This window comes from Camellia sinensis, chromosome 9 (genome assembly GCF_055761805.1).
Source record: "Camellia sinensis isolate YWXY chromosome 9, ASM5576180v1, whole genome shotgun sequence".
Lineage (NCBI taxonomy): Eukaryota > Viridiplantae > Streptophyta > Magnoliopsida > Ericales > Theaceae > Camellia > Camellia sinensis.
Genome location: NC_138969.1, coordinates 83,227,523 through 83,253,128, shown reverse-complemented (window position 1 = coordinate 83,253,128; position 25,606 = coordinate 83,227,523). Strand labels below are relative to the sequence as shown.

General features: G+C 35.4%; 1 protein-coding gene across 1 annotated transcript in view; it reads right to left on the bottom strand.

Annotated features, from left to right (window-relative positions):
- LOC114291680 (uncharacterized) overlaps positions 1-25,318 on the bottom strand; it is a 35,067-nt gene extending 9,749 nt beyond the window's left edge. Inside the window, exons 1-6 of the mRNA XM_082889185.1 lie at positions 25,282-25,318; positions 24,754-25,145; positions 24,123-24,197; positions 9,340-9,573; positions 8,822-8,926; positions 8,602-8,706 (exon numbers count right to left, since the gene is read on the bottom strand). Coding sequence (XP_082745311.1) covers positions 8,602-8,706; positions 8,822-8,926; positions 9,340-9,573; positions 24,123-24,197; positions 24,754-25,145; positions 25,282-25,318 — 948 coding nt within the window. The remainder of the gene's footprint in view (positions 1-8,601; positions 8,707-8,821; positions 8,927-9,339; positions 9,574-24,122; positions 24,198-24,753; positions 25,146-25,281) is intronic.
- Between the last annotated feature and the right edge of the window lie 288 nt (positions 25,319-25,606).

Genomic DNA, 25,606 nt, shown 5'->3' with positions numbered 1-25,606 from the left:
TTTGTCGGCCAATGACGCAAAAAGTAGGCCGCGTGTCACGCGTTTGCGAAAAAAGAGAGAGACGCGGGAATGTATGTGTACGCATATATGTATATATATTTGTTTGAACATTCGGGTCGCAAGTGTGGCTTGGGTTCAGTGGTTTAGCCTAGTGGGTTGAGGGTTTAGAGAGCCTGAGCCTAAGTCTGAGGTCAGGGGTTCGAACCCTACATCGAGTGTTTCTTTTATTTTGTTTTGGTTTTATGTATATATATGTTTCATATACCCATATGGATTTTTGTTGGAACATTTGGTCACATGAGTGGCTTTGGTTCAGTGATGTGACTCAGTGGTTGAAGGGTGAGAGACTAAGCCTGAGGTCAAAGGTTCAAACCCCCGGATCAATACATTTCTTTTTCTTTGTTTTTGTGTGTCTTGCGGGCGTTGACGTCAACAAACAGAATATTCCTTCTCTGTAACGGAATATTTCCCAGATATGTATATGTATACCGTATGTACGTATCCGTATGTATTTTGTTTGTACATAAATCTATGTATACCATATATGTCTGTGTATATGTATACCGTATATTTGTATGTGAGTCTTCGTATATGTAGAGTTTGTCTGTGTATGCATTTATACATATTTGTATTTTGTATATGGTATTATATAAATAATATATATATATATATATATATAAATAAATAAATAAATAAATTTGATGGCTAATGTAAAGTTTGAGCAAATTGGACTGAATACAAATAATGGCTTCCACTCAATAATTTTTAGTGCAAGCCAGGGGGCAAATGAAGAGGGCACAATTATTCAAGCCTATTTGTATGGAACCTCGTTGGATTGGACGAAGGTCCCCACTGGACTGAACGAAGGTCCCTACTCCGTACTCAAGCCTAGTTGTACGGAACCTTGTTGGACTGGACGAAGTTCCTTACTCCGTACTGACGAAGGTCCCTACTCCGTACTCAAGCCTAGTTGTATGGAGCCTCGTTGGATTGGACGAAGGTCCCCACTCTGAAGTAGGCTCGCTTTCTCCACTCTATGATGGGCCGAGCTAAGGGATCAGTCTTGGCCCACTCCCCACTCCAAAAAGGGGAAGACCATGGGCCTGGCCCTAGCACCACTCCCCACTCCGAATAAGGGAAGACCATGGGCCTAGCCTTAGTACCAATCCCCACTCCAAAGTGGGTAAGTCCATACCAATCCCCACTCCGAAGTGGGTAAGTCCATAACATAGGCTCCAAGGCTCCCACTCAACGACACATGAGTGCTAACAGATCCATCAATATCATGTAAAGTAAAAGGCACGTGGTGTCCGCAAATGACGGAACTTGCTCCCCTCTATTAAGGGATGTGCTACCATCACGGCTGAAGACCAGGCGTAGAATGAGGGAGCTTGATGAATAAGTCATACGATCTTTATAAAAGGTAACATGACTCTCCTTGAGAGAGGCGGACTCTTAACTCTAGAAACACACTGGTCTTCTCTATCTTGTCTCTACCAAACTCCAGTACTGACTCGACCGTCGAAGGGGTTTCCGACCAACCCTTAGTCGGGCAGCCTAACTATTTGTTCCTTGTGCAGGCCTTCACCTATTGGTGCACCAGGGTTCGTCCACGAAGTTCCATCCTACTCTGCTGCGGAAACTGGTCCGCACAGAGTTGATAAATTAGACAATATAGCTTTGTTGTTTTCCATTTTTGGTTTTTCATTTTTTTCTTTTATAATTTTAAATCAAACTGGATTGACATTTTTCTTTCATTTTCTGACCAGTAGAACTTCTTATTGATAGAGGTGGCTAATATTTATGCAATTAAGTCCATCATCTAAGGCTAACTTAGAAAATTAAACAAAAAATTCATATTGTCGATGATCCAATTCTTCAAAGGCACATAAGACAAGACTTTATTTTTATTAATCTTGAGCCGCTACTTCTTAGATATTAACACCAATGAGTACAGAAACTAAAAAAATCAAAACTAAGCTAACGAGATCATTTGTCTCATGGCCTTGGATTCCATGTTCTGCTTCCATGGGACTGGTCAAGTCAGTTTCCTGTTTCACAATATCAAGCAAAAAGAGAGAGAGATGTTGGGTATACCTCCTTATTGGAGTGTGTGACTCAATTGGTTTATTAAAAGAATTTTAATTTGGTTTGGTATTAGTTATAATATATTTTTATATATTATATCTAATTTGTGGAGACCCAATCCAATTTGGTTACAACTAGGGTTTGATAAAAAAAGCCCCACAATTTACTATATATATATGGCTTTGTTTTCGGAGAGAGAAGTCAGTGGGCTAATTATATTTGTTTTTTCGAAGTTGAGTGGAGCGGCAGCCAAACATTGAAATTGGGTGCTTTGATTATTGGGTGTATATTCAAGTTGGTGCACTGGTTTTGTGTGGAACAAGTTAGTGAATATTTAGTTATTTTGGTGAAGCTAATTTGGTTCGTTATTTTGGGTCTTCTTCAACTCTGGTTCTGAAGATTTTGGTTCATCTATTTGGTGAGGTCTTTCCTCTTGTTTATTTGTGATAATTTGGAATTCACGTAAGGGTGGTTTTGTGAGACCATTCGCGTCTCGTTTGTAATCGTTTGGAAACTGTTTGGTTGATAGTGGAATCGGATTTCGATCCCGTGGACGTACCTCACATTGAGGGAACCACGTAAAAATTCTTGTGTTGCTTTTGATTTAATTTTTTCGCATTAGTTTTTATTCTCATTGATGATTTACTTGTGGGGAATCACATATTTTCCCTAACAACTGGTATCAGAGCTTACGGTTTATTTAGGTATATTTATTTGTGTAAATCAATGGAGGGGAATGTGGGTCGTATGTCTAGCTTCAATGGAAGCAATTGGGTAACTTTGAAAACTAAAATGGAGGACCTATTATTTTGTAAAGATTTATATGGACCTATTAAGGGTGATAGTGGCAAACCCGAAGGTATGAAAGATGATGAATGGAAGAGGCTTAATCGAAAAGCCGTTGGTGTTATCCGTCAATGGATTGATGACAGTGTGTTTCATCATATTGCTACTGAAACTTCAGCACATGATTTATGAAAAAAATTAAAAGGCCTTTATGATAGGAAATCAGCCACAAATAAAGCTTTTCTATTTCGCAAGTTGGTTAATTTAAAATATAAAGAGGGCAGCCCTATTCCGGAACATCTGAATGAAATAAAGAGTATTGTTAACCAACTTGCTTCTATGAAAATTATTTTTGATGATGAGTTGCAGGCTTTGATGCTACTTAGTTCTTTGTCCGAAAGTTGGGAGACTTTGATTGTGACAGTTAGTAATTCGGCACCCGATGGAGTTGTCACAATGGACCAAGTCACTGGTAACTTGTTGAATGAAGAAACTAGAAGAAAATCAGCGGGTTCCTCTCATTCGGAAGCATTCGTTGTGAGAGGCCGAAGCAAAACAAGGGGGAGGAGTAAGACTCCTCATGGTCGTGATCAAAGCCGTGACAAATCAAAAGATGGTTCTTTTTCAAAGAAAGACATTGAGTGCTATTATTGTCATGAGAAAGGGCACATGAAGTGAGAATGCCGAAAGCTCAAGAACAAGGAGAAAAGGCATGACAAAAGTGTGGATAAGAAGCAAGAAGACGCAACGGCAGTTACTACCGATGATCTCAGGGTCGTTTGTGAAGATGATTGTATTAATTTTGTGGGCCAAGAGGGCAATTAGGTGATTGATTCTAGTGCTTCTTTTCATGTGACTTCTCGAGTTGATTTCTTCACTACCTACACCAAAGGCGATTATGGTTCTGTTTGAATGGGTAATGAAGGTTTATCTAAGATTATTGGCAGGGGTGATATTTGCTTGGAAATAAATTTGGGCTGCAAGTTGTTGCTTAAAGATGTAAGGCATGTTCCCGACATTCGCCTCAATTTGATATCTACCGGGAAGTTAGATGATGAAGGCTTCAACAACAAATTTGGTGATGGAATATGGAAGCTCACAAAGGGTTCTTTGGTGGTGGCTAAGTGCAAGAAAACTCATACACTTTATTTGATGCATGGAAAAATTTGTAAAGGTGTTGTCAATGCACTTGAAGATGATACTTCTACCGAATTGTGGCATAAGCGACTTGGGCACATAAGTGAAAAGGGGCTGCAAGTTTTGTTCAAGAAAGAGCTTCTACCCGGTTTGAAAGGTACACATATTAAAACTTGTGTTCATTGTTTGGCGGGTAAACAACATAGAGTTTCTTTTCATAAAAATTTTGCTTCTAAAAAAGAAAACGTTTTAGAGTTGATTCATTCAGATGTTTGTGGTCTTTTGAAAGTTAGAACATATAGTGGTGCACTTTATTTTGTTATTTTCATTGATGATTATTCAAGGAAAATTTAGGCTTTTCTACTAAAAACTAAAGATCAAGTTCTAGAAGTATTTAAGCATTTTCAGGCCATGGTTGAAAGAGAAACGGGGTAGAAATTGAAGTGCATCCGATCAGACAATAGTGGTGAATACATTGGGCCATTTGATGAGTATTGTCGTAGCCAAAGTATTTGGCACCAAAAGACAGTTAAGAAGACTCAACAAAATGGCGTTGCCGAGAGGATGAACCGCACCATTGTGGAAAGAACAAGGTGTTTGCTTTCACAAGCTAAATTACCAAGATCCTTTTGGGATGAGGCAATGAAGACAGCGGTTGATGTGATCAATTTTTTACCTTCCTATCTTTTGAATGGTGATGTTCCAGAAAGAGTTTGGATCGGTAAAGATGTGTCTTATGAGCACTTGAGAGTGTTTGGTTGCCGAGCTTTTGTTCACATTCCAAAAGATGAGAGGTCCAAGCTTGATAATAAGTCAAGACAATGTATTTTTCTTGGCTATGGGCGTGATGAATTCGGGTATAGATTGTGGGATCCGGTCGACAAGAAAGTCATTTGAAGCCGTGATGTTGTGTTTTTTAAAGACCAAACAATTGAAGACTTTGGCAAAGGCGATCAACCGGAGCCAAAAATTGGTGACCTCGTTGACATGGATTCATCTCCTTCATCTTCAGTTGATGATGAAAACGGGGGAGATGTGCAGCCACCCATTGAAGATGTAGAGGATGATGCTAATCCTAATGAAGTTGAGCTAGAAATTGAGGAAGAGCATCCAACTCAAGAACCGCCACCATAACTTGAGTTGAGGAAATCTACAAGGGACCGACAACCTTTAAGAAAGTATCCTCCCAATGAATTTGTGTTGATTCCGATCAAAGGGAGCCTGAGAGCTACCAAGAAGCAATTGAGCATACAAAGAAAGGTGATTGGAAAAAGGCCATTGACGAGGAGATGAATTCCTTACTTGAAAACCAAACTTATGATTTAGTGAAGTTGCCTAAGGGGAGGAAAATTCAGAAAAATAAGTGGGTTTTCAAATTGAAGAATGATAGTAAGAATATCAAGTACAAAGCACGTCTTGTTATGAAAGGCTTTGGGCAAAAGAAAGGTATTGACTTTGATGAGATTTTCTTGCCGGTTGTGAAGATGTCTTCTACTCGGGTTGTACTTGGCATGGCCGCAAGTATGAACCTTGAAGTTGAGCAACTTGATGTGAAGACCGCATTTCTTCATGGTAATCTTAAAGAAGAAATTTACAAGGAGCAACCAGAAGGTTTTGTGGAGCAAGGGAAAGAGAAATTTGTTTGTAAATTGAAAAAATGTTTGTATGGCCTCAAGCAAGCCCCGCGGCAATGGTACAAAAAATTTGACTCTTTCATGATGAATAATGATTTTTCTAAAACCACTTCGGACCATTGTGTATTTGTGAAAAATTTCCCAGATGGCAAATTTATTATTCTTTTGCTTTATGTTGATGACATGTTAATTGTGGGTCAAGATTCTACCTTGATTAACAGGTTGAAATTGGAGTTGAGCAAGTCTTTTGCTATGAAAGATTTGGGACTAGCAAAGTAAATTCTTGGTATGAAAATTGTTCCTGATCGCAAAGAGGGACTGATTTGGTTGTCTCAAGAAAGTTACATTGAGAAGGTTCTTGAGAGATTCAACATGGATAAAGCAAAGCCGGTTGGTTGTCCACTTGCGGGTCACTTCAAACTTAGTTCGAATCAATGTCCTACAAGTGAGAAAGACAAGGAAGAGATGCTAAAAATTCCTTATGCTTCAGCAGTTAGTTCTTTGATGTACGCCATGGTTTGTACAAGGTCGGATATTGCTCACGCCGTTGGTGTGGTGAGTCAGTTTCTCTCTAATCCGGGTAAAGAACGTTGGGCAGCGGTGTAAGAGGAGCTAATTTGAGCCCACTAAATTAATTAGGCCCAATAGTTCAAGGATGATGGGCCCGAATTTATCGCAAGTCCAAGATTGATGGGCCTGGATTTATCGCCATCAAACAGGCCGAATCGCTTTAAGCCTCGAAAAGGTTCGGATCCACGAACTTAGAGACTTACTCAGGTTTGGGCTTGAAAGGGGTCGGACCCACGAACCTAGAGATCCGAAGTACTTGGCTTTGAACGGATTCAAACGCAATCTAGAAGTCGCTCTGTTAATGAGTCCTAGAACACTTGTGGGCTTGGAGCTTTCTGGGATCTACACACCAGAACCATGGGCGTAATGGAGTTCGAGCAAAGGACTTGATCCCGAGGACGGTGAGTGGAGATAAATTCACTCTTTGGTTAAACTAGCCTATACCCGGGTCGAGGTGACACGATCTAGGGGGTCCCTGAGACTCGGCAATATTTGCGGCAGGGCGTTCTCTTGAACTACCCCTGACCCTTATGTGGCAGGACGTTCTCTGGGACTACCCTTGGCCCTTTGGGATGATTGGGGGATCATTGGTTAGGTGTGGCTAAGAAGAAGGGTTCGCCGAGAGGTTGATCCCCTCTTCGGGATTTTCCTCATCATCGGAGAGGTCACCTCCTCGGACAAGGTGGTTAGAGAGAATATTCCCCATGTGCTTTGCACATGGGCTCCATTCTACATCATGAGGTGCCTATAAATAGCACCCACCCATAGCTTTACAAGGGATGGATTTTGGAGATATGACTCTTGGGAAAGAACTAATTTCCCATTTCTATTATCAACCTTGAGAGTGAAAGTGGGAGATCCATGGGACAGCCTTGCCATTATTCTCTTTCTAGCTACTTTGCCTTCTTCTTCACCCAATCTCTAATCTCCATCATCTCCTTTACTCTTGTGTTCCTAAGTTGAGATTATTGAAGAATTTAAGCCTCTCATCATCTTCTAGAGAATTCGAAGTTGTTCTTCAAGGATCTTTGAAGATTTTCGAATTTTCCAACAACGTTTTTGAACCCCTCTCATACAAGCGGTAAAATGGATTCTAAGATATCTTCGAGGGACTTCGAATGTGTGTTTGTGTTTTGGAGATGGTAAGCCGATACTTGATGGGTTCACAGATTCTGACATTGCTGGTGATGTTGATTCTAGGAAATTTACTTCACGGTATTTGATGACTTTTGTAGGGGGAGCTGTGGCATGGCAATCTAAATTACAAAAATGTGTCGCTCTCTCAACTACCGAAGCTGAATTTGTTGCCATTACGGAAGCTTGCAAAGAAGAGTTATGGTTGAAGAAATTTTTGCAAGAGTTGGGTTTGAAGCAAGAAAAGTATGTGCTTTATTGTGATAGTCAAAGTGCTATTCACTTGAGTAAAAAATTCTACTTTTCATTCGAGATCGAAACACATTAATGTGAGATATCATTGGATTCGTGATGTGTTAGATTCGAAATTGTTACAACTCGAAAAGGTTCACACAGATGATAATATTTCAGATATGTTGACTAAGACTTTGTCGAGGGACAAACATTTAAAGTATCGAACTTTGGCAGGTATGGTTGATATCTCCACCTAAGTCGGTAGGGGAAGAATTGTTGGGTATACCTCTTTATTGGAGTGTGGGACCCAATTGGTTTATTAAAAGAATTTTAATTTGGTTTGGTATTAATTATAATATATTTTTATATATTATATCTAATTTGTGAAGACCCAATCCAATTTGGTTACAACTAGGGTTTGATAAAAAAACCCACAACTTTACTATATATATATATGGCTTTGTTTTCGGACTTTGTTTTCGGAGAGAGAAGTCAGTGGCCTAATTATATTTGTTTTTCCGAAGTTGAGTGGAGTGGCAGCCAAACATTGATATTGGGTGCTTTGATTCCTGGGTGTATATTCAAGTTGGTGCACTGGTTTTGTGTGGAACAAGTTGGTGAATATTTGGTTATTTTGGTGAAGCTAATTTGGTTCGTTGTTTTGGGTTTTCTTCAACTCTGATTCTGAAGATTTTGGTTTATCTATTTGGTGAGATCTTTCCTCTTATTTATTTTTGATTATGTGGAATTCACCTAAGAGTGGTTTTGTGAGACCATTCGTGTCTCGTTTGTAATCGTTTGGAAACTGTTTGGTTGATAGTGGAATCGGATTTCGATCTCGTGGACGTACCTCACATTGAGGGAACCACGTAAAAATTCTTGTGTTACTTTTGATTTAATTTTTTCGCATTAGTTTTTATTCTCATTGATTGATTTACTTGTGGGGAATCACATATTTTCCCTAACAAGAGAGAGGGATCATAGTCAAACACAAGCACAAAGATAACCATTTACTTACATGAGAAGATAAAGACTTGAGTTCATCAACAGTAGTTGTTAGTTGTGCAAGTCGGTTCTCCAATTCTGCATTCTTTTCTACAATTTTTTCCATTTCTTGTTTCCTCTGGAATCATTCATCATAAAACAAACACACAAAAGTCGGAAACCAAGTAAGTAGATGATATAAAAAAAATAGGAAAAAAAAAAATCTAATAAATAGGGGATCAACAACTACTCACAACACCCATCAAAGAGTCAACTTCTAGTTGCATAACTCGATGTTCCAGTCTATCAACCTCTTTCTTCAGGACAGCATCTGATCCCATTCCAGTACTAGTGCTCACCTGTTTTGCATATATAACACAAAAATAAAATAAAATAAATTAATTAGGCCCATCATGAAATTATTTTTTTCCACATATATAGGGCAAATTACACATTTTATCATTCTAGTTTGACTTTACATATCACTTTGATCTTATTGTTTTAATTTGAGCAATTTTTCATACAATTTTAAGTATAGTTTCAATTTGATACTTCTCTCAAATTCGTTTAAAAAAGTTCTACGTGTAGGTCACATGAGGCTAACATATATTCCAAAATTACTAACTTAACTTGAACAGAAAGAATAAATTGAAATTAAACTTAAAATATAAAAACAAAATTATTCAAAATGAAATAATAAGAAATAAAGTGAAATTTGAGTCAAAGTATAAGAGTGAATAGTGCAATTCAAGGAGGGGAAGGTGATCGTCACGGGAGTGGGTTGATGGGAGCTGGATTCTAGTCTGGACACGGCAGACTTCAATTCATGAATTTGATTATTGAGAGCAGCAACGTTGGTTTCAACAATTGGAGGAACTCTGGATTGTTGTTTGTAAATAGTATCTCTTAGCTCGCAAACTTGTCTCTCCAAAGCCGCATTCCTCTTTTCCAGGGATTCGTTCTTTTTCCGATTAGCTTCAATGTCAGACTTCAGTTGCTCCATGCACTATATATGTATGTAATAAATAAATAAACACAACAAGGATACAAACAAATAAATAAAAACTTGTTGAACAAGAAACACACACACCTCGTCGTGGCTCGTGTGATTGTGAAGAAGAGGTTGGTGTTGGTTGTTGTTGTCGTCGGAGTGGGGGGAAGAAGATGAAAGTCGATTATACTGAAAAGAGTAAGGTAGTGATTGTTTGTTTCCCATTTCAAGCCTTCAGCAAGCATGAAAGCACTAAGAAATCAGCCAAAATTGGTGATCAAAAATGAAAGATTTTTTGGTGTGTATGCTGCTTATGAGATGAGAAGTTGGAAAGTAGAGATGGGATTTTTATATTATGCACAAAATTATATAATATATGCTAGCTCTCAAGATGAGGAAATTCCCCCAGAAAACTCCCTTCAACCCCCACTTGGAATTGGAAAGACTGACTTTTGGTTTTTAATTTCATTAGTAAAATATAAATTAAGTAATTAATTAATGGAGATTGGTTTACTTGGTCTCCTCCTAATACCTACCAATGAAATGCAACGCAACGCAACGCGTCCTCTCAGATTTTATTAAAATATGAATTTTTTTTGGTAATTTAAAAAATTATAAATAATTTCTTATACAAAATTATTAGAAAAAATGAAATTCATGTCTGCTTTCTTATATAATAATAAAATTATTTAAATTGTTAATTGAAATAAATTTTTGATATTATTAAAAATTGTTAACTGACTTAATAATTTATTAATAAAATGATCATTTATTGTGAAATTAGAAATTCAGGGGGTGGTATGCAATTTTTAGGGACAATCACAAAAAATGGTCGTTTGTTATTTAAATAGATTCTCATCCAAATTGGTGTTTGCTGGAGTAGAATGATTTAACGACAATTATAAAAATAAAATAAAATAAAATAAATAAATAAAATAAAATAAAACTCTAAGATTTGAGTCCTATAATAAAATAAATTATGAGTTTTTAATTTTTTCAATTTAAATTTTAAATTTGTTTTCAATTTAAACCATTCATCACTTTTTTTAAGGAAAACCAACGAAAAAAAAAATGTTTTAAATTTTTAATCATGAGACATTTACACACAAGTTTTAATTTATGAACTTATACTCCATTAAGTCCAAACTAAGATTTTTTGGACCTTCAAGTCCTATTAAATTTTTAATAGTCAGAATTACCTTTCAAACAATGATTATTCGTTATTTATGATTATCTATAAGGGAACATGATGATTTGACATTTATTTTGATTTTTAAAAATTTAAAATAGGAACTTTCAAATTGAAAAAACTAAAAATAAATTATGTGCAAAAAAAAAAAACTAATATATATATTTTTAAAAAAATTGAATTATTTTTTTATACAAAATTAAAAATTTTGTGTCTATAAAGGAGTATGATGATGGAACATTGATGTACAAAATTGAAAAAAAAAATTTAAAACTAAAAAAAAATTGATAATGTTTTCAGTTTTAAAACTGGAAAAAACTGATAATGTTCTTGATTTTATTGGATAGTTGAATCAAACTAATAAGTAGAAAAACAAAAACGTTTAATCTCATGCACTTTTTTTTCCATCAGTTAGTGAAATAATTATCTAAAATATTACTATGAAAAATTGATAATGTTCTTAGCTTTAAAAATTGAAAAACAACTGGTAATATTCTTAGTTTTATTAAATAAGACTTATTGGTTCAAAAAAAATCTTAAATAGAACCTGAGCTACCATAACATTTGTAAATAGAATTTTTCGGTAATTAACTCTTGAATCATTAAACTCAATGTAGATGTATATAAAATGTTTAAAATACCTTTTTCATTAAATTTAATAACTAAAATACTTATTTTTAAATTAATTTTACGTAATAAAAGTAGACAAATGGTTTAGATTGAAAATAAATAAAAAATTTAGAGTTTTAAATTAATAAAATTAAAATTTTAAGATTTATTTTGTTATTAGACTCAAAACTTGGATTTTTTTTTAAAAACAATTTATTATAATTTCGCCAATGATTTATTAGTAAAATTTGATTATAACTTGGAAACCAATTGATGAAGTATATGTAGGCATATCATGATCATATACACACATGATCATGCTTAGGATGCACATCATATTTCTTTATTTACAGTTTTCTGATGAAACATGTAGCCTTCACAGATATAGGCCCTACAGGGTAAATGTTTTTAGGCTAAACTGCCCTGAGGTTTAATGAAATTGCAAGGTTCATGAATATGATTATGAATACGAAAATATTGTTGGGTCATGAACATGAATATGTTGAAATGGGGTTGAATTTTAGGTGAACTCGTATACGAGTAAAGAAAAGTTTATAACTAGACAACCAACCAAGAGCTTGACAATATTTTTATGATTAATTTGTAAAAGAATGACGACCTCATCATTTCTTTTTTGACAAGACAACACCAAAAACAATAAAAATGACAACACCAAAACATACAACACAGCTTTAACACGGAAACTCAAAACTTCAACGCAACTGACCAAAGGAACACAATAATATACATAATTTATTTAAATAACTAAGATGAAGACCAGTAGAAAAAGTCAATCCTTCTGATTTTGACGCAGCGGAATAAACGAGACTAGATATAAGTTTAATAAATAAAAGAAACTCTTGAAATCAGAAAGAAAAGAAAATATCTTAATATTATTAATTGAATAAATCTATTACATATACTTATAGACTTATTTATAATAAACTAAACCTAATACTTATAGAAAAAGTAATTTTAAAATAAATTAAGAAACTTAAATCAACACAAATTAAGAAAACTAAAAGAAACTATTTAAACTCCTAGTCAAAATCTAATTGCAAAATAATAAAATTTAGAAAATCTAATAATTCTAAAATATTTATGCTAAATTACAAGAATCCTAATAAAATAATATATCAAACATATTAAAACTAAAAATATAAAAATTCGTAAAATTTTATCCTACATCAGGCACTTCTTTTCTGAAAGAACTCGTCATCGAGTTCATATTAGAGATTTGTCATCTTTCATGCCAAATAAAAGGTATTTTGAATACTTCAATTGTTTATCCCTCTTCTACAAGTTATATGTACAAAAGTTTTCTTTCTTAAAGTTCTTCTCTATATGCTTCAATTGGTTGACAAGATTAATTAGACAAGCATTGAAAATCAAATTAAATTGCTCCATACTAAAAAAATCAAACGAATGATATTTTATGTTAATTTTGAATACTCTCTAAACTTTGCTCTGTTTTAGATTCAGTTGGACATTCAATTATCATTTTTCGAACATCAATTGCATCCTCAATCAACTTCTTGGTATTCGGCCATTTGGACAATACAAACAATTTCCTAAATGGTTCAAAGATCGCGTAAGCTAAATTCCTTATTATGTAGTTTACTCATGAAGTTAAATTATGTCGAAAATAACATGTATTCAAATTTTTTATGTAGATGAACAAATTGTGGAACCAAAAGTCACTAGAAGCAATCGATGAGGTGTGGTCATTAACCAATGGTCCAAATGGCTTAGTTCACACATATTTGGGATGCATTTGTAATGGCATCTAATTCCATACTATCGACTGTGACAACTATCATAAAACTCAAAATAGTGGATTGGTAGTGAAAGGAAACCATGAAGGCCAATTAATAAAGTTCTACGTCTACCTTTCTTTAGTTTGGAAAATGACATATATGTTTAGACGTCGAGTTGTTTTGTTCCAATGTGAATGGTATAACATCGGCAGTAGCAGAACTTTGCATGTCAAACCACATCGGTGTGTTTTTTTTTTTTTTTTTGTAATGACATGATGAGATGGTGAATGTACAAGTGGCAGCCATCAAAGTAGGGATGCCATTGACCCAGGAGAAACTGTCAAGGCAAGTGCTTGGACCAAAAAAAAAAAAAAAAATATTTGTGTGGATTTGGCATAGACCCACAACCCTCTTCCACATCTGATAGTGCGGTACGAGCTTGTGATAAACATATAGAGGCAATGAGAGCTGAGATGGAGGTTCTTCATGAGGAGCGCCAAAGTGAACATGAAGAGCTGATGAGGGAGAAAGAGGAGCACCAACGAGATGGTGAAGATCTTATGAAGGAGATAGAGGATATGATGAAATAAGTCGAAGAAGGGGGAAAAAAAAAAGCAAGGGAGGCATAATAACTACAACTCAATCATCTGAACGACGTGGTTTTATGGCTCACTACCCTGTGGCAGGGTTCAGATGGTCATCCTACTATTTGGTAAGAAGAATTTAATTCTTATGATACTAAAAGCTCTACAAAAATAAGATGATATTGACATACTTGTTTTGAAGAACCTACAATTGTTTTGACAAATCCTAATCAAATCTATTAGAAGGTTGAATTTAAGGCAATAGGATACTTCATTAAGCAATACTTTTGTTGTTTTTATTAAAAAATAAGTTCTTAACAGTAAGAAGTAACAATATCAATCAATTGATCTGACAATTCTTAACATAGAGTGAAGCCTAACAAAATTACTAATGCAATTCAATTTCCTTCCAACCTATTTTTAGACTAGGAACTACATACATTCATTTAAGTCCATTGAAAAATAAAAATAAAAATAATCCAACTTAAATAATCCAACCTACTTTTATAATTGTGTTTGTTGGGAGTTGGAGCCCAAAACGCCTTAAACTTAGTCAAAAAAGAGGGTTCAAGGGTCAAAAATACAAAACAGTCCCTGAACCGCTGTATGGATATCACAGGCACCTTTGCAGTGACATATAGAACATGTGGCGATAGACGACATGTAATTAGCAAGTGTAGGTTGAGAGTTAGAGTCGAAAACACCTTAAACTTAGTCGAAAAAGGGCTTTCGGGGGGAGAAAATGCAAAACAGCCCTCGACCCACTGTATGGATGTCACGGACAGCATCCTTGTGACAAATAGGACTTGTGGCCACTAACGGCATGTAATTGGCATGCATAGATTAAGAGTTTGAGCCGAAAACGCCTTAAACTTAGTCGGAAAAGGGCTTTTGAGGGGCCGAAAATGCGAAACAGCCCCCGACCCACTGTATGGATGTCACGGGCAGCATCCTTGTCACTAATAGGACCTGTGGCCACATATGGCATGTAATTAGCACACGCAGGTTAAGGGTTAGAGCCGAAAACACCTTAAACTTAATCAAAAAAGATTTTCGGGCGGCGAAAATGCAAAATAATCCCCAAACCATTGTATAGATGTCACAGGTAGCATCTTTGTGACAAATAGGATGTGTGACCACATATGACATTTAATTGGCACACGTAGCTTGAGAGTTAGAGCTAAAAATCCTTAAACTTTGTCGAAAAAGGGCTTAAGGGGGGACAAAAATGTAAAATAGCCTCCAAATCGCTATATGGATGTCACAGGCACCTTTGTAGTGACAAATAGGACCTATAGCAATAGATGTCATGTAATTAGCACGCTTAGTTTGGATTTAGAGCTGAGAACGCCTTACACTTAGTCGAGAAAGAGTGTTTGTGGAGCGAAAATGAAAAACAATCACCAAACCGCTGTAGAGCTATCATAGGCACCTTTGTAGTGATGAATACAATCTGTGGCAATATGCAGCATGTAATTAGCACGCATAGGTTGGAAGTTAGAGCCAAGAATGCCTTTAACGTTGTCGACAAAGAGCATTTGGGAGGCGAAAATGCAAAACAGCCTTCGAATAGCTGTAGTGACAAATAGAACTTGTGGCAATAGATGACATGTAATTAGCAAGTGTAGGTTGGGAGTTGGAGCCGAAAACACCTTAAACTTAGTTGAAAATGTGTGTTCGAGGGGGAAAAAATGCAAAATAGCCCATGAACTGATGTATGAATTCCACAAGCAACATCCTTGTGAAAAATAAGACCTTTGGCCATAGACGACATGTAATTAGCATGCTTAGCTTGAGAGTTAGATATGAAAACACCTTAAATTGCGTTGAAAAATGGCTTTCGGGGGCAAAAATGCGGAACAACTCCTAACCCACTGTATGAATGTCATGGGTAGCATCCTCATGTCAAATAGGACCTGTGGCCACAGACGACATGTAATCAGTACGCGTAGGTTGAGAGTTAGATCCAAAAATGCCTTAAACTTAGTCGGAAAAGGGCTTTCGGAGAGCGAAAATGAAAAATAGCCCCCGAACCATTGTATGTATATCACGGGTAGCAACCTTGTGACAAATAAGACATGTGGCCATAGACGGCATGTAATTAGCACGCGTAGGTTGAGAGTTATAGCCAAAAATGCCTTAAACTTAGTAAAAAAAAAAGGTTTTTGGGCGACAAAAATGCAAAATAGCCCCCAAACCACTGTATGGATATAATGGGCACCTTCGTAGTGATAAATTGGACCTATGGCAACATACAACATGTAATTAGCACGTGTAGGTTGGGAGTTAGAGCAAAAAATGCTTTAAACTTAGTTGAAAAAGGGAGTTCGGGGGGCGAAAATGCCAAATAGCTCTCAAACCGTTGTAGGGATGTCACAGGCACCTTTGCAGTGATGAATATGACTTGTGGCAATAGACAACATGTAATTAGCATGCGTAGGTTGGGAGTTAGAGCCGAGAATGCCTTAAACGTAGTCGAAAAAGGGCATTCGGGGGGTAAAAATGCAAAATAGCCTTCGAACCACTGTATGGATGTTACAGAAACCTTTGTAGTGACAAATACAACCTATGGAAATAGATGACATGTAATTTGCATGCGTAGGTTGGGAGTTGGAGCCGATAACGCCTGAAACTTAGTCGAAAAATGGCATTCAGGGGGCAAAAATACAAAATAGCCCCTGAATCATTGTATGGATGTCACAGGAAGCATCCTTGTGAAAAATAGGACCTATGGCCACAGACAGCATATAATTAGCACACGTAGGTTGAGAGTTAAATCCAAAAACACTTTAAACTTAGTCAAAAAAGGGTTTTCGGAGGGCGAAAATGCAAAACAGCCCCCAAACAACTATATGGATGTCACGGGGTAACATCCTTTATGATAAATAGGACTTGTGGCCATAGACGACATATAGTTAGAACCGAAAATGCCTTAAACTTAATTGAAAAATGGTTTTCGGGGAGGGGGCGAAAATACAAAACAGCCTCCAAACTATTATATGGATGTCATGGGCAGCATCCTCATGAAAAATAGGACCTATGGCCACAGAAGGCATAGAATTAGCATGTGTAGGTTGGGAATTAGAGCCAAACATGCCTTAAACTAAGTCAAAAAAGGGTGTTCGAAGGGTGAAAATGCAAAACAACCCCCGAACCGCTGTATGGATGTCACAGGTAGCATCATTGTGGAAAATAGGACGTGGCCATAGACGACATGCAATTAGCACACGTAGGTCGAGAGCTAGAGCTGAAAACGCCTTTAACTTAGTCGAAAATGGGGGCAAAAATGTAAAATAGCAGCCGAACCGCTATATGAATGTCACGGGCACCTTTGTAGTGACAAATAGGACCTGTGATAGTAGACGACATCTAATTAGCATGCGTAGGTTGGGAGTTGGAGTTGAAAACACATTAAAGTTAGTCGAAAAAGGGGTATTTGCAGAGCGAAAGTGCAAAACAATTGCCGAACCACTGTATGGATGTGACGGGCACCTTTGTAGTAAAAAATAGGACCTGTGACAATAGATGACATATAATTACCACCCGTAGGTGGGAGTTAGTGCCGAAAATGCCTTAAACTTAGTCGAAAAAGGACATTCGTGGGGTGTAAATCCAAAATAGCCCTCAAACCCTTTTGTTCTTGAATTTTACACATTTCCCCCTATTAATATCTATCTGCATAATGAAACTACATAAATATTAATTGAAGAAAATGAATTGTGGCCACTCTTTAGCTATAACGAACATTCATGTAATGTAATACCAAATTTGAAGAACAACATCAATGATGTCCACTCCACACGTACACATTTAGACAAAGGTGATTGAATAATTATAGTATGATGAACTGAGACTATTATAATGCATACATATGCAAATGCATGATTGATAATTTTCCTAATTTGCTGCATGGTCTAATTTCTATTTCCATCAATTGAAAAAAGAAAATAAAAGAAAAAACCTTTAAAAGGGACAGATCGTAGTCATCAACAAAAGGCTATCATTAATGCATTAGTATTAGTTTTAAAAACCATGAATAGATAGATACATTGAAGCATGTATTTCTAGATACTAACGTGTGCAATTTTTTTTGTACATGGCTTTTGGTGTGGACTTGTGGATAATCCATTTTTGTATATGGAGGACAATTTAGACTTTTGTATAATCTTGCTAATTTTGTTGTCCTCTGCTTTTGTGTGGATTAGTATTACTCACACAGATAAGTTTTTGCATCGACTTGATAATTATTGGTGTGGTATGGAGATTATTGTTTGTCGTGGTACAGATTACAATGGTAAATTGTACCACGACAAATGGCTATTTGGTATGCTAATACATATTTTTTTTGCATACAGAGAGCTTGATTTTTGTATGATTCTATGTTTTGTATGCAATTATTATTTTAGTTTGGACTATATAGTATAGGTTGGACTATGGTTTGTATGAAATTTGACATTTAAAGTTATTCATTTTTGGATTGTTGGAAGTGAAATGGTTGCAGATCTATTGTGGATTGATTGATAATATATGTATTGTTTTGTTCATATACATAGTACAAGTTGCACAGAAGACATACATGTTGCAGGCAAATTAGAATTTGGAGAAACATAAAATCATGTTTTGGAAACTAAACAATTTGGAGGCAGAAAGGAAGTATATATTTTAGCGATTAAATTGTTAGTAACTAAAAAAAAACAAAAAAAATTTTTTGGCAACTAAAAGTTTAGTAGCAAAAAAAAATTAGACTTTAGGCGACTAAAATGTTTAGTAGCTTGCAAAAGAACAACAAAAATATTTTGGTGACTAAAGGTTTAATAGGCAAAAACAAGTTAGACTTTAGGATACTAAAAGTTTAGTAGCCGAAACAAATCAAATATTAAGTGACTAAAATATTTAGTAGCTAAAAAAAAATAAGTTGAACAACAAAACATTTTTGGCGACTAAAGGTTTGGTAGGCAAAAACAAATCAGACTTTAAGTGACTAAAAGTTTATTAGCAAAAAAAAAAAATCAAACTTTAGGCAACTAAAATATTTAGTAACTAAAAAAAAATAAGATGAAACAAAAAATATATATATATATTTGGCAACTAAAATTTTAGTCGTTAAAAATAATTGAAATTTTTTGCGACAACAAGTTTTAGTCACTAAAAAATTTTATATTTAATTTACTGTAATGCTTTTGGTGACTAAAAAAATGGTCTGCAATTTAATACTTTTGGTGACTAAACATTTTTTAGTCGCCAATGACCTTTCCTGACAATTGTCCACCGACTAACCTGGCAACCAAAACTTTTAGTCGCTAAAAACCTTCGGCGACTAAAACTTGACTTTTGGCGACCAAAAATTTAGTCGTCAAAAGTGCCATTTGTTGTAGTGAACCCCATTCCTTACAAAATTTGAAGTTTGGGTGAAGATAAAGCTTTTTTACCTATTGGATTTGGATTTTTCGGAGAGTTCTTCAAAAACCTAGCTTCTTGGTCTTGATTCTTGAGGTAGGATTACTTTTTACCTTGAATCTCTCTCATTTGAAGATGTGTATGTGGTATTGTTGTGAAATTGGTTATATGATTAAAATTTGAGTTCATAAATTAGATTTTTCTTTCAAAAATGGGAATTTTTATACATTTTCTCAAGATTTCTATTAATATGTGAGGATTGGGGGAATTTTGGTTAAGAAATAGTATTTGACAGATGCAGGGGAAAAAGTCTCAAATTTTATGAAAAACCCTAATTTTTGAAACTTTGACATAATGGGATTCAATGAAATTGAGCATCAATTCTTTAAATTGATGTTTGGATGATGAGATTTGAGAAGTATTTGATTTGAAATTTGTGAAATTGGGATGTTCTTGAGATTTTATTGAGACTATGAGGATTGCCACTTTATATTTACTTCAATTACTTGAATGCTGAGATTTATTCCTATTTTACATGAATGTATAAACACTTGGAAGTCTTGGAAAGGTTATTTAATAGAGGTGGTAAATAGCATGCGAGTCCAGGTAAAGATTCGATTTTGGAAAGGGTTGTGTGTTGTTGGTACCTGCGTGGGGAGTCAAGGTGCCCAATTGCTTTGTCTTAAGCTTATCACTAGACGAATGTGGGAAAATATTTTTGAGTGTCTGCTAGTCCTGCCATATTGTAGTCAATAAAAGTGAAAAGAAGAACGGATGATTTTGGGTGCCCATTCATTGTCGTATTAATAGCCGGCAAATGTGGGGACATTTTTGGATATACTCTTATGTATATATATGTATTAGGAGTCTCTTTAGGGACTTCACGGTGTATTTCGCCCCGGTGTTGAATTGTGAAATTGTAGAAGTTATGAATTCTTGGGCTCTTTCTTAAATCAATATTAAGACTTGAATTAAATATGTTTTGTTGTGACAATGCCATATGAGTTTTTGAATAATTAGATACTCTATTAAAAGTATTTCTACTAGGCATGTAGCTCATTCCTATCTAACATTTTCAGGACCCAGTGATGTGCAACCACCTTTATGAGCAAGTGGTGGATTTTCTTTTGTTTTGTTAGAGCATGAAGGCTCATGGATGTGTTATATGGAAGCTTTGAGCATATATGTTTTGGGACAACGTGTCCATTTTGTTGTAACAATGCCTTGCCTTGATATTTGTAAGCCACTAAGGCATTTTTGTATCATTTCCTCTAGCTTCTTGAACTATGCTAATGATGATGTATTTAATAGTTGAACACAAAAGTTGTATTTTGAAATTATAGCTCAAAGAGTATGTTGGGTTAATGTTATTAATTGAGGATGTATGAGTTCTGTTTAAGCATATTATGATCAATGTTTTAATTTAATTAATTTGGGGGTGTTACAAGTGGTTAGGCCAAGTGTCTTGAAAACTAGGCCTATGAAGGAAGTTCTGATTAAAGACATTACCAATGAAGATAAAGATGAATGAAAGTGATTTCCAATAGTTGTAATAAAAAGTACTTTTTATATTTCTTTTTAGAAAGAAAGTAAGGTAGTATGTTGCCTGAGTTTTTTTTGGTAGAATGTGTGGTGGATGGTAGCCCCTTTAGACTATAAAGAGATGCAATTTAAAATTTTAAAGGCTGCTCCTGTAACGCCCCAACTTTCGGGTCGTTAAATAAGTACAATAATACAAGTAGAATAGATAACCAAAATATCTTAATGTACACATATAACCAGAGTTAATATGATAGATCATCCGTTTATGTTCCATTACAAGATTATAAAACATTGCCAAACCAAAAGTCAAAAGGAAAAAAAAACAAACAAACAAACAAACGAACTAGTCTAAGTCTTCAAATGAACCACAACTCCAACGCTTCATCTTATTTGCCTTTAAAATAACCTTTATCATTGTAAACTGCGTCATCAACTGGCATGACACGCCATGAGCTTAGAATGCCTAGTAAAAACGCATACACCCTCCTACCTTCTAACAACCAATCAACCATATGTAAAACAAATCGGGTAACACATAATACAATACTACAATAAGGTCCCCTGAATTAGTAGTTAGACTAGATATCCAGAATCCCCCAAAGAGATCCTTCCTCCCAACCACATGGATTGGACACTGGACTATTTAGAACTCCCAATTTTGCTGCTTTGCAGACCTTACCACCAATGCCTACACCAATTATATATGGGGCAGTGACACCGATGGACCTCAAAAGGGACGGCCAAACAAATATGCTCACTTATACCCAAATTGTGCCTAGGGCTCGCTTACACCCTGCACATACCATACCAAATTGTGCCTAGGGCTCACTTACACCCTAAAACCACGGCATAGAGTCTGAATACATCCATGCCATCCTGGGGGTTCACTTAGATCATTTATGCAAGACTTAACATTACCAACCCCTTTTCATTTCCCGTTTGTTAGATATTTTGATAAGCAAATTAGTCACATTCGGTAATTCGGTAATATAAAAGAGCAAGAGACAAACATAAGAGAGAAAATATATCCCATGATAATCATACATAAGTATGGTAAGGCAAGCAAAAACTACCCTCTTTCTAAAACAATCAACAAAGGCATGATGCTTCATCAACAAATCCATCCCAAAAATCACATCAAAATCCTTCATCTCTAAGGAACTCACCCACTAGAAAAAAAACCTACCATCTAAGTTTACCTCACAAGATCTACAAATATCTCCTAATACTATTGTTTCTCCTAATGGAGTAGACATGGTAATACAAACATCCAAAGGCTCAAAAGGAATAAACAATCCAAATAGATATCTAGGTACTCACTCTTAACCTTCAAAATTAAATCAAGAAATATTCAACACTAATTTAAACAAAACTAACTTAACCACACACTACTAAGGACTATAGGGACTTGGACCTCGTCTAAATGATGAAATGCAAGATATGCAACTCGATAAACCTTAGCTCTGATACCACAATTGTCACACCCCAAATCCGGGCATGACAGGCCGTGGCCCACAGGGACTAAGCGCAAGGCACACGTAAGCCTTAAACACGAATCCATAATCACATTGAACAAATAAACAATAGCCCAATAAAAAAATAACCAAAACTCAATCCAGTGTCATGCCACAAGTATGAACGGCAAAATCAACCGTAATCAAAACCATTCAAACTTATGCAATATAAATAGCCCACATATCAAAATAATCCAAAATGAACCCCAATAAAAATAAAATAAATAAATATGCACAAACTTGACATAACACTCTAAAATAAAATAAATGAATGTCCTAGAGGTCCATGCAATCGAGTCCCTGCTATGCCACGAGTCCACTCTAAGTCCTTCTAACACCTGGAAATGGTAAACAACTAAGTCAGCTGATAGCTCAGTGAGTAGCAACATGGATAATATATACAATTTTGAAACATGATCAATTCCAAAATAAGATATATATCACATAACTAGATTGGCATATAGTTTGGTAAAGACAATCTGTTTCAAAAAGGTTCCACAGTTCAACAGTTAAAATACTCATGTCTCTCAAGAACATGATAAATGACATTTTCAACTTAAAAAAGATTACAACATGAACACCAATAATTTTTTGGGTACCAATAAAAAAACAACTAATATGCCACACAGTTCTCAAGGCTATAAGCCTCGTTGGATCCAATACCAAACTAAGAGTCATTCTCAGGGTGGCAACCCAGGCCTTTTCTCAAAGACGATCCGATTGAAGGTCACCTAACTTTACCTAGGTCTTTTCCTTACAATCGTTGAGTACTAGAGTCATCACGACCCAACCCAGATCTGTTCCCTAGTGGCCAGAGTCACCATACACAGTGGAATAATTTCCCTGGACTAAATACACAGATGGTCCCAATAATCAATTCACATTCGCAAAACACGGTAGTTCATCATTATAAACATGAAACCAAAACAAATAGTTTGTAGTATGCCAAGTTCACACGTGTTTTAGAAATAATTTGATTACATAGATAATATAATAATTTATCAAAACAGTTTAGTCCTGAAACAACAATTAAATTTTCTAACAGTTCAGGGTAGGGGAACATTTATAAAAATATGTAGCATAAAACTACTCACCTAGAAACGAAATAATGTAATCCTCGAATAGAGTATAAAAGTCCAACTAGTGTCCTAAACCAAGTATAAAAACTATACGTTACTATTAATTTAAAAATACTAAAGAATAGAAATTAAGCAACCTCAAACTTAAAGCGTACTAACACGGCTCAATCCAACTCACCGTTACTCTTAAATATTATCTAAGTTCATGTTCTTCAAGGTCTAAAATCACCCAAGACATGGGTTCCGGTCGAAACTTAATTAAATGTGACTTTAAGATAAAATAGAATTTTTGATAGGTTTTCCCAAACTGTTCACTAACTCTGAAAATTAAAAACCCCACTCTACATCATTCGAAAAATTCCAAAACCCTCCAGATATCAACTAATATATCCTAAGGTTCAAACCCAATTGGTTCTACTTGATTTGCTTATCAAAATAATTATTTATAATTAATTATACCCAAACAGGTTGTTTTTTGCAGCACTTTAATTAAATTAATGGTGCTCTTAGTATACAGGAGCAATCAACGCAAGGCCAAAAATGTAAGAAACTAGACTAGTAACCGGTTTTAATGACGCTGATTTGATAATTTTCGGATTTATACCCAAAGAGAACAATACTCCCAAATTTACTGTTCACAATCAGTTTTCTGGACAGATTTAAACCCATCAGTTTATATGGATTTTGACTCCCAAAAAATTATGAAAAAATTCAGATATGAAATTCAATATGTAATTAATCTACTGTAAAAATTTTAGTTCAAAATTCATTTTGTTGATATGGCTTCTTGATTTTTAAAGTTTGTAATTTTGTGCAGAATTCTTATCCAATGACTTTAGCTCCTTAATTCGCTTTAAAATTTGGCAGGATAATAATATACACAAAACACTAACCCAATCAGCCAAACCATTCCTTTTCTTCCAACAACTCACAACACCCACAAGCACCATAACTATGTAAACAACAAACTATAATAGAAGAAGAATAAATTGATTGTTAGCTTAGAGTTGTTCAGCCACAAAGTTGTTGGAAATTTCTCTCTCTCTCTCTCTCTCCCTCGTGGCTGCTGTTACATGTTGAAAGTGTTGTGCAAAACAATTATAATAAGGGTTAGGATTTTTGTTAGGAAAACTAGGGTTGCTTTATATATATCTAAACTTAAAAGATTCTAAATTACTATCCTGTGTTTTATTTTATTGTATTTCCTCTCATCATTAATTTAAATAAAATACAACTATTATTAAATCAAAATATACATACTAACTTGCCCCCTATTTTTTTTTTTTAAATAATAAATCTTACCTCTAAATTAGAGATTTCCACCATAAATTTATTTTAGGTTTAAAATTAATTAAAAGACCTTCAAAATATTTAATTTGCACTTTAGGATTTACCACCAAAATATTTTTAGATTGTAATATTATTATTATTTAATGATTTACTTGATTTGTATATTCCGGTTCTCACATTGATAGGGTGGATCAAAATTGATGTGTGGAGCAGGTTGGTTTGGAATTGGAGTACTTGACTCTTTATTAGAGGAGTGGGGGTGTAAGCATAAAAATGAGGAATTATACCTAGTATTGAAGGGTTTTGTCCAAGCACTTGGCTAAATGGAATGTCCCACTCACTAAATGTGGGATTGAAGTTTTCTTGAGGCAAAGTTGTAGCAGGAGGTTCTTGCCTTTTCTTTGACCTCATTTCTTTTGAAGGTGGTTGAGTTGCCCTTGTCCTCCTTCGTTCTTTTGCCTGGAGAGCTGTAATGAAGTCTCCTATAAGCTTAGGCACAGATGGAGAGGCATTTGGGTTGACATTTGGATCCATTGGTGCTTTGCCTTTGTTTTTATCTCTGATTGGAACTTCAGTAACAGGAGGAGGCACTATGGGAACAAATGTAACTGCATGAGTCAAAGAAACTAAGAATAAGAGACAGTTGATTTAAAAAATGGAAATACATTGATTGTTTAAAAGTTGAAATGGGTTTACCTGTGGTCTTGAGGCTTGAGATTGATGGCTCAAAGCCTTAATTATTAATAGAGACTTCTTTGAGACAAACCTCAAGAGGTCCATGGAAGATCACTGCAGCCATGAGGGTCCACCGATGTTCAAAGCCCTTGGTGAGATGTTTGAAGAAGTAAGTGCTAAAGTCTTGAAGAGTCTCTTTCTCTGTTTTGATCAATTGTGCTTGGAAGGAGTCTATGATGCTAATTCTCTTTCCTATTTCTTCGTGGATTGTAGAATGAAAGTAGGGGTAAGGTGTACACTGAGTAAGCCCAAATTGTCATGCCCACTAGTTGGGGCAATAGTTTTCAAAGCTATAGCTAGACATTCCGGTAGAGGAGACAGAACATCCAACTAGAATGTGTCTGCAAGTGAA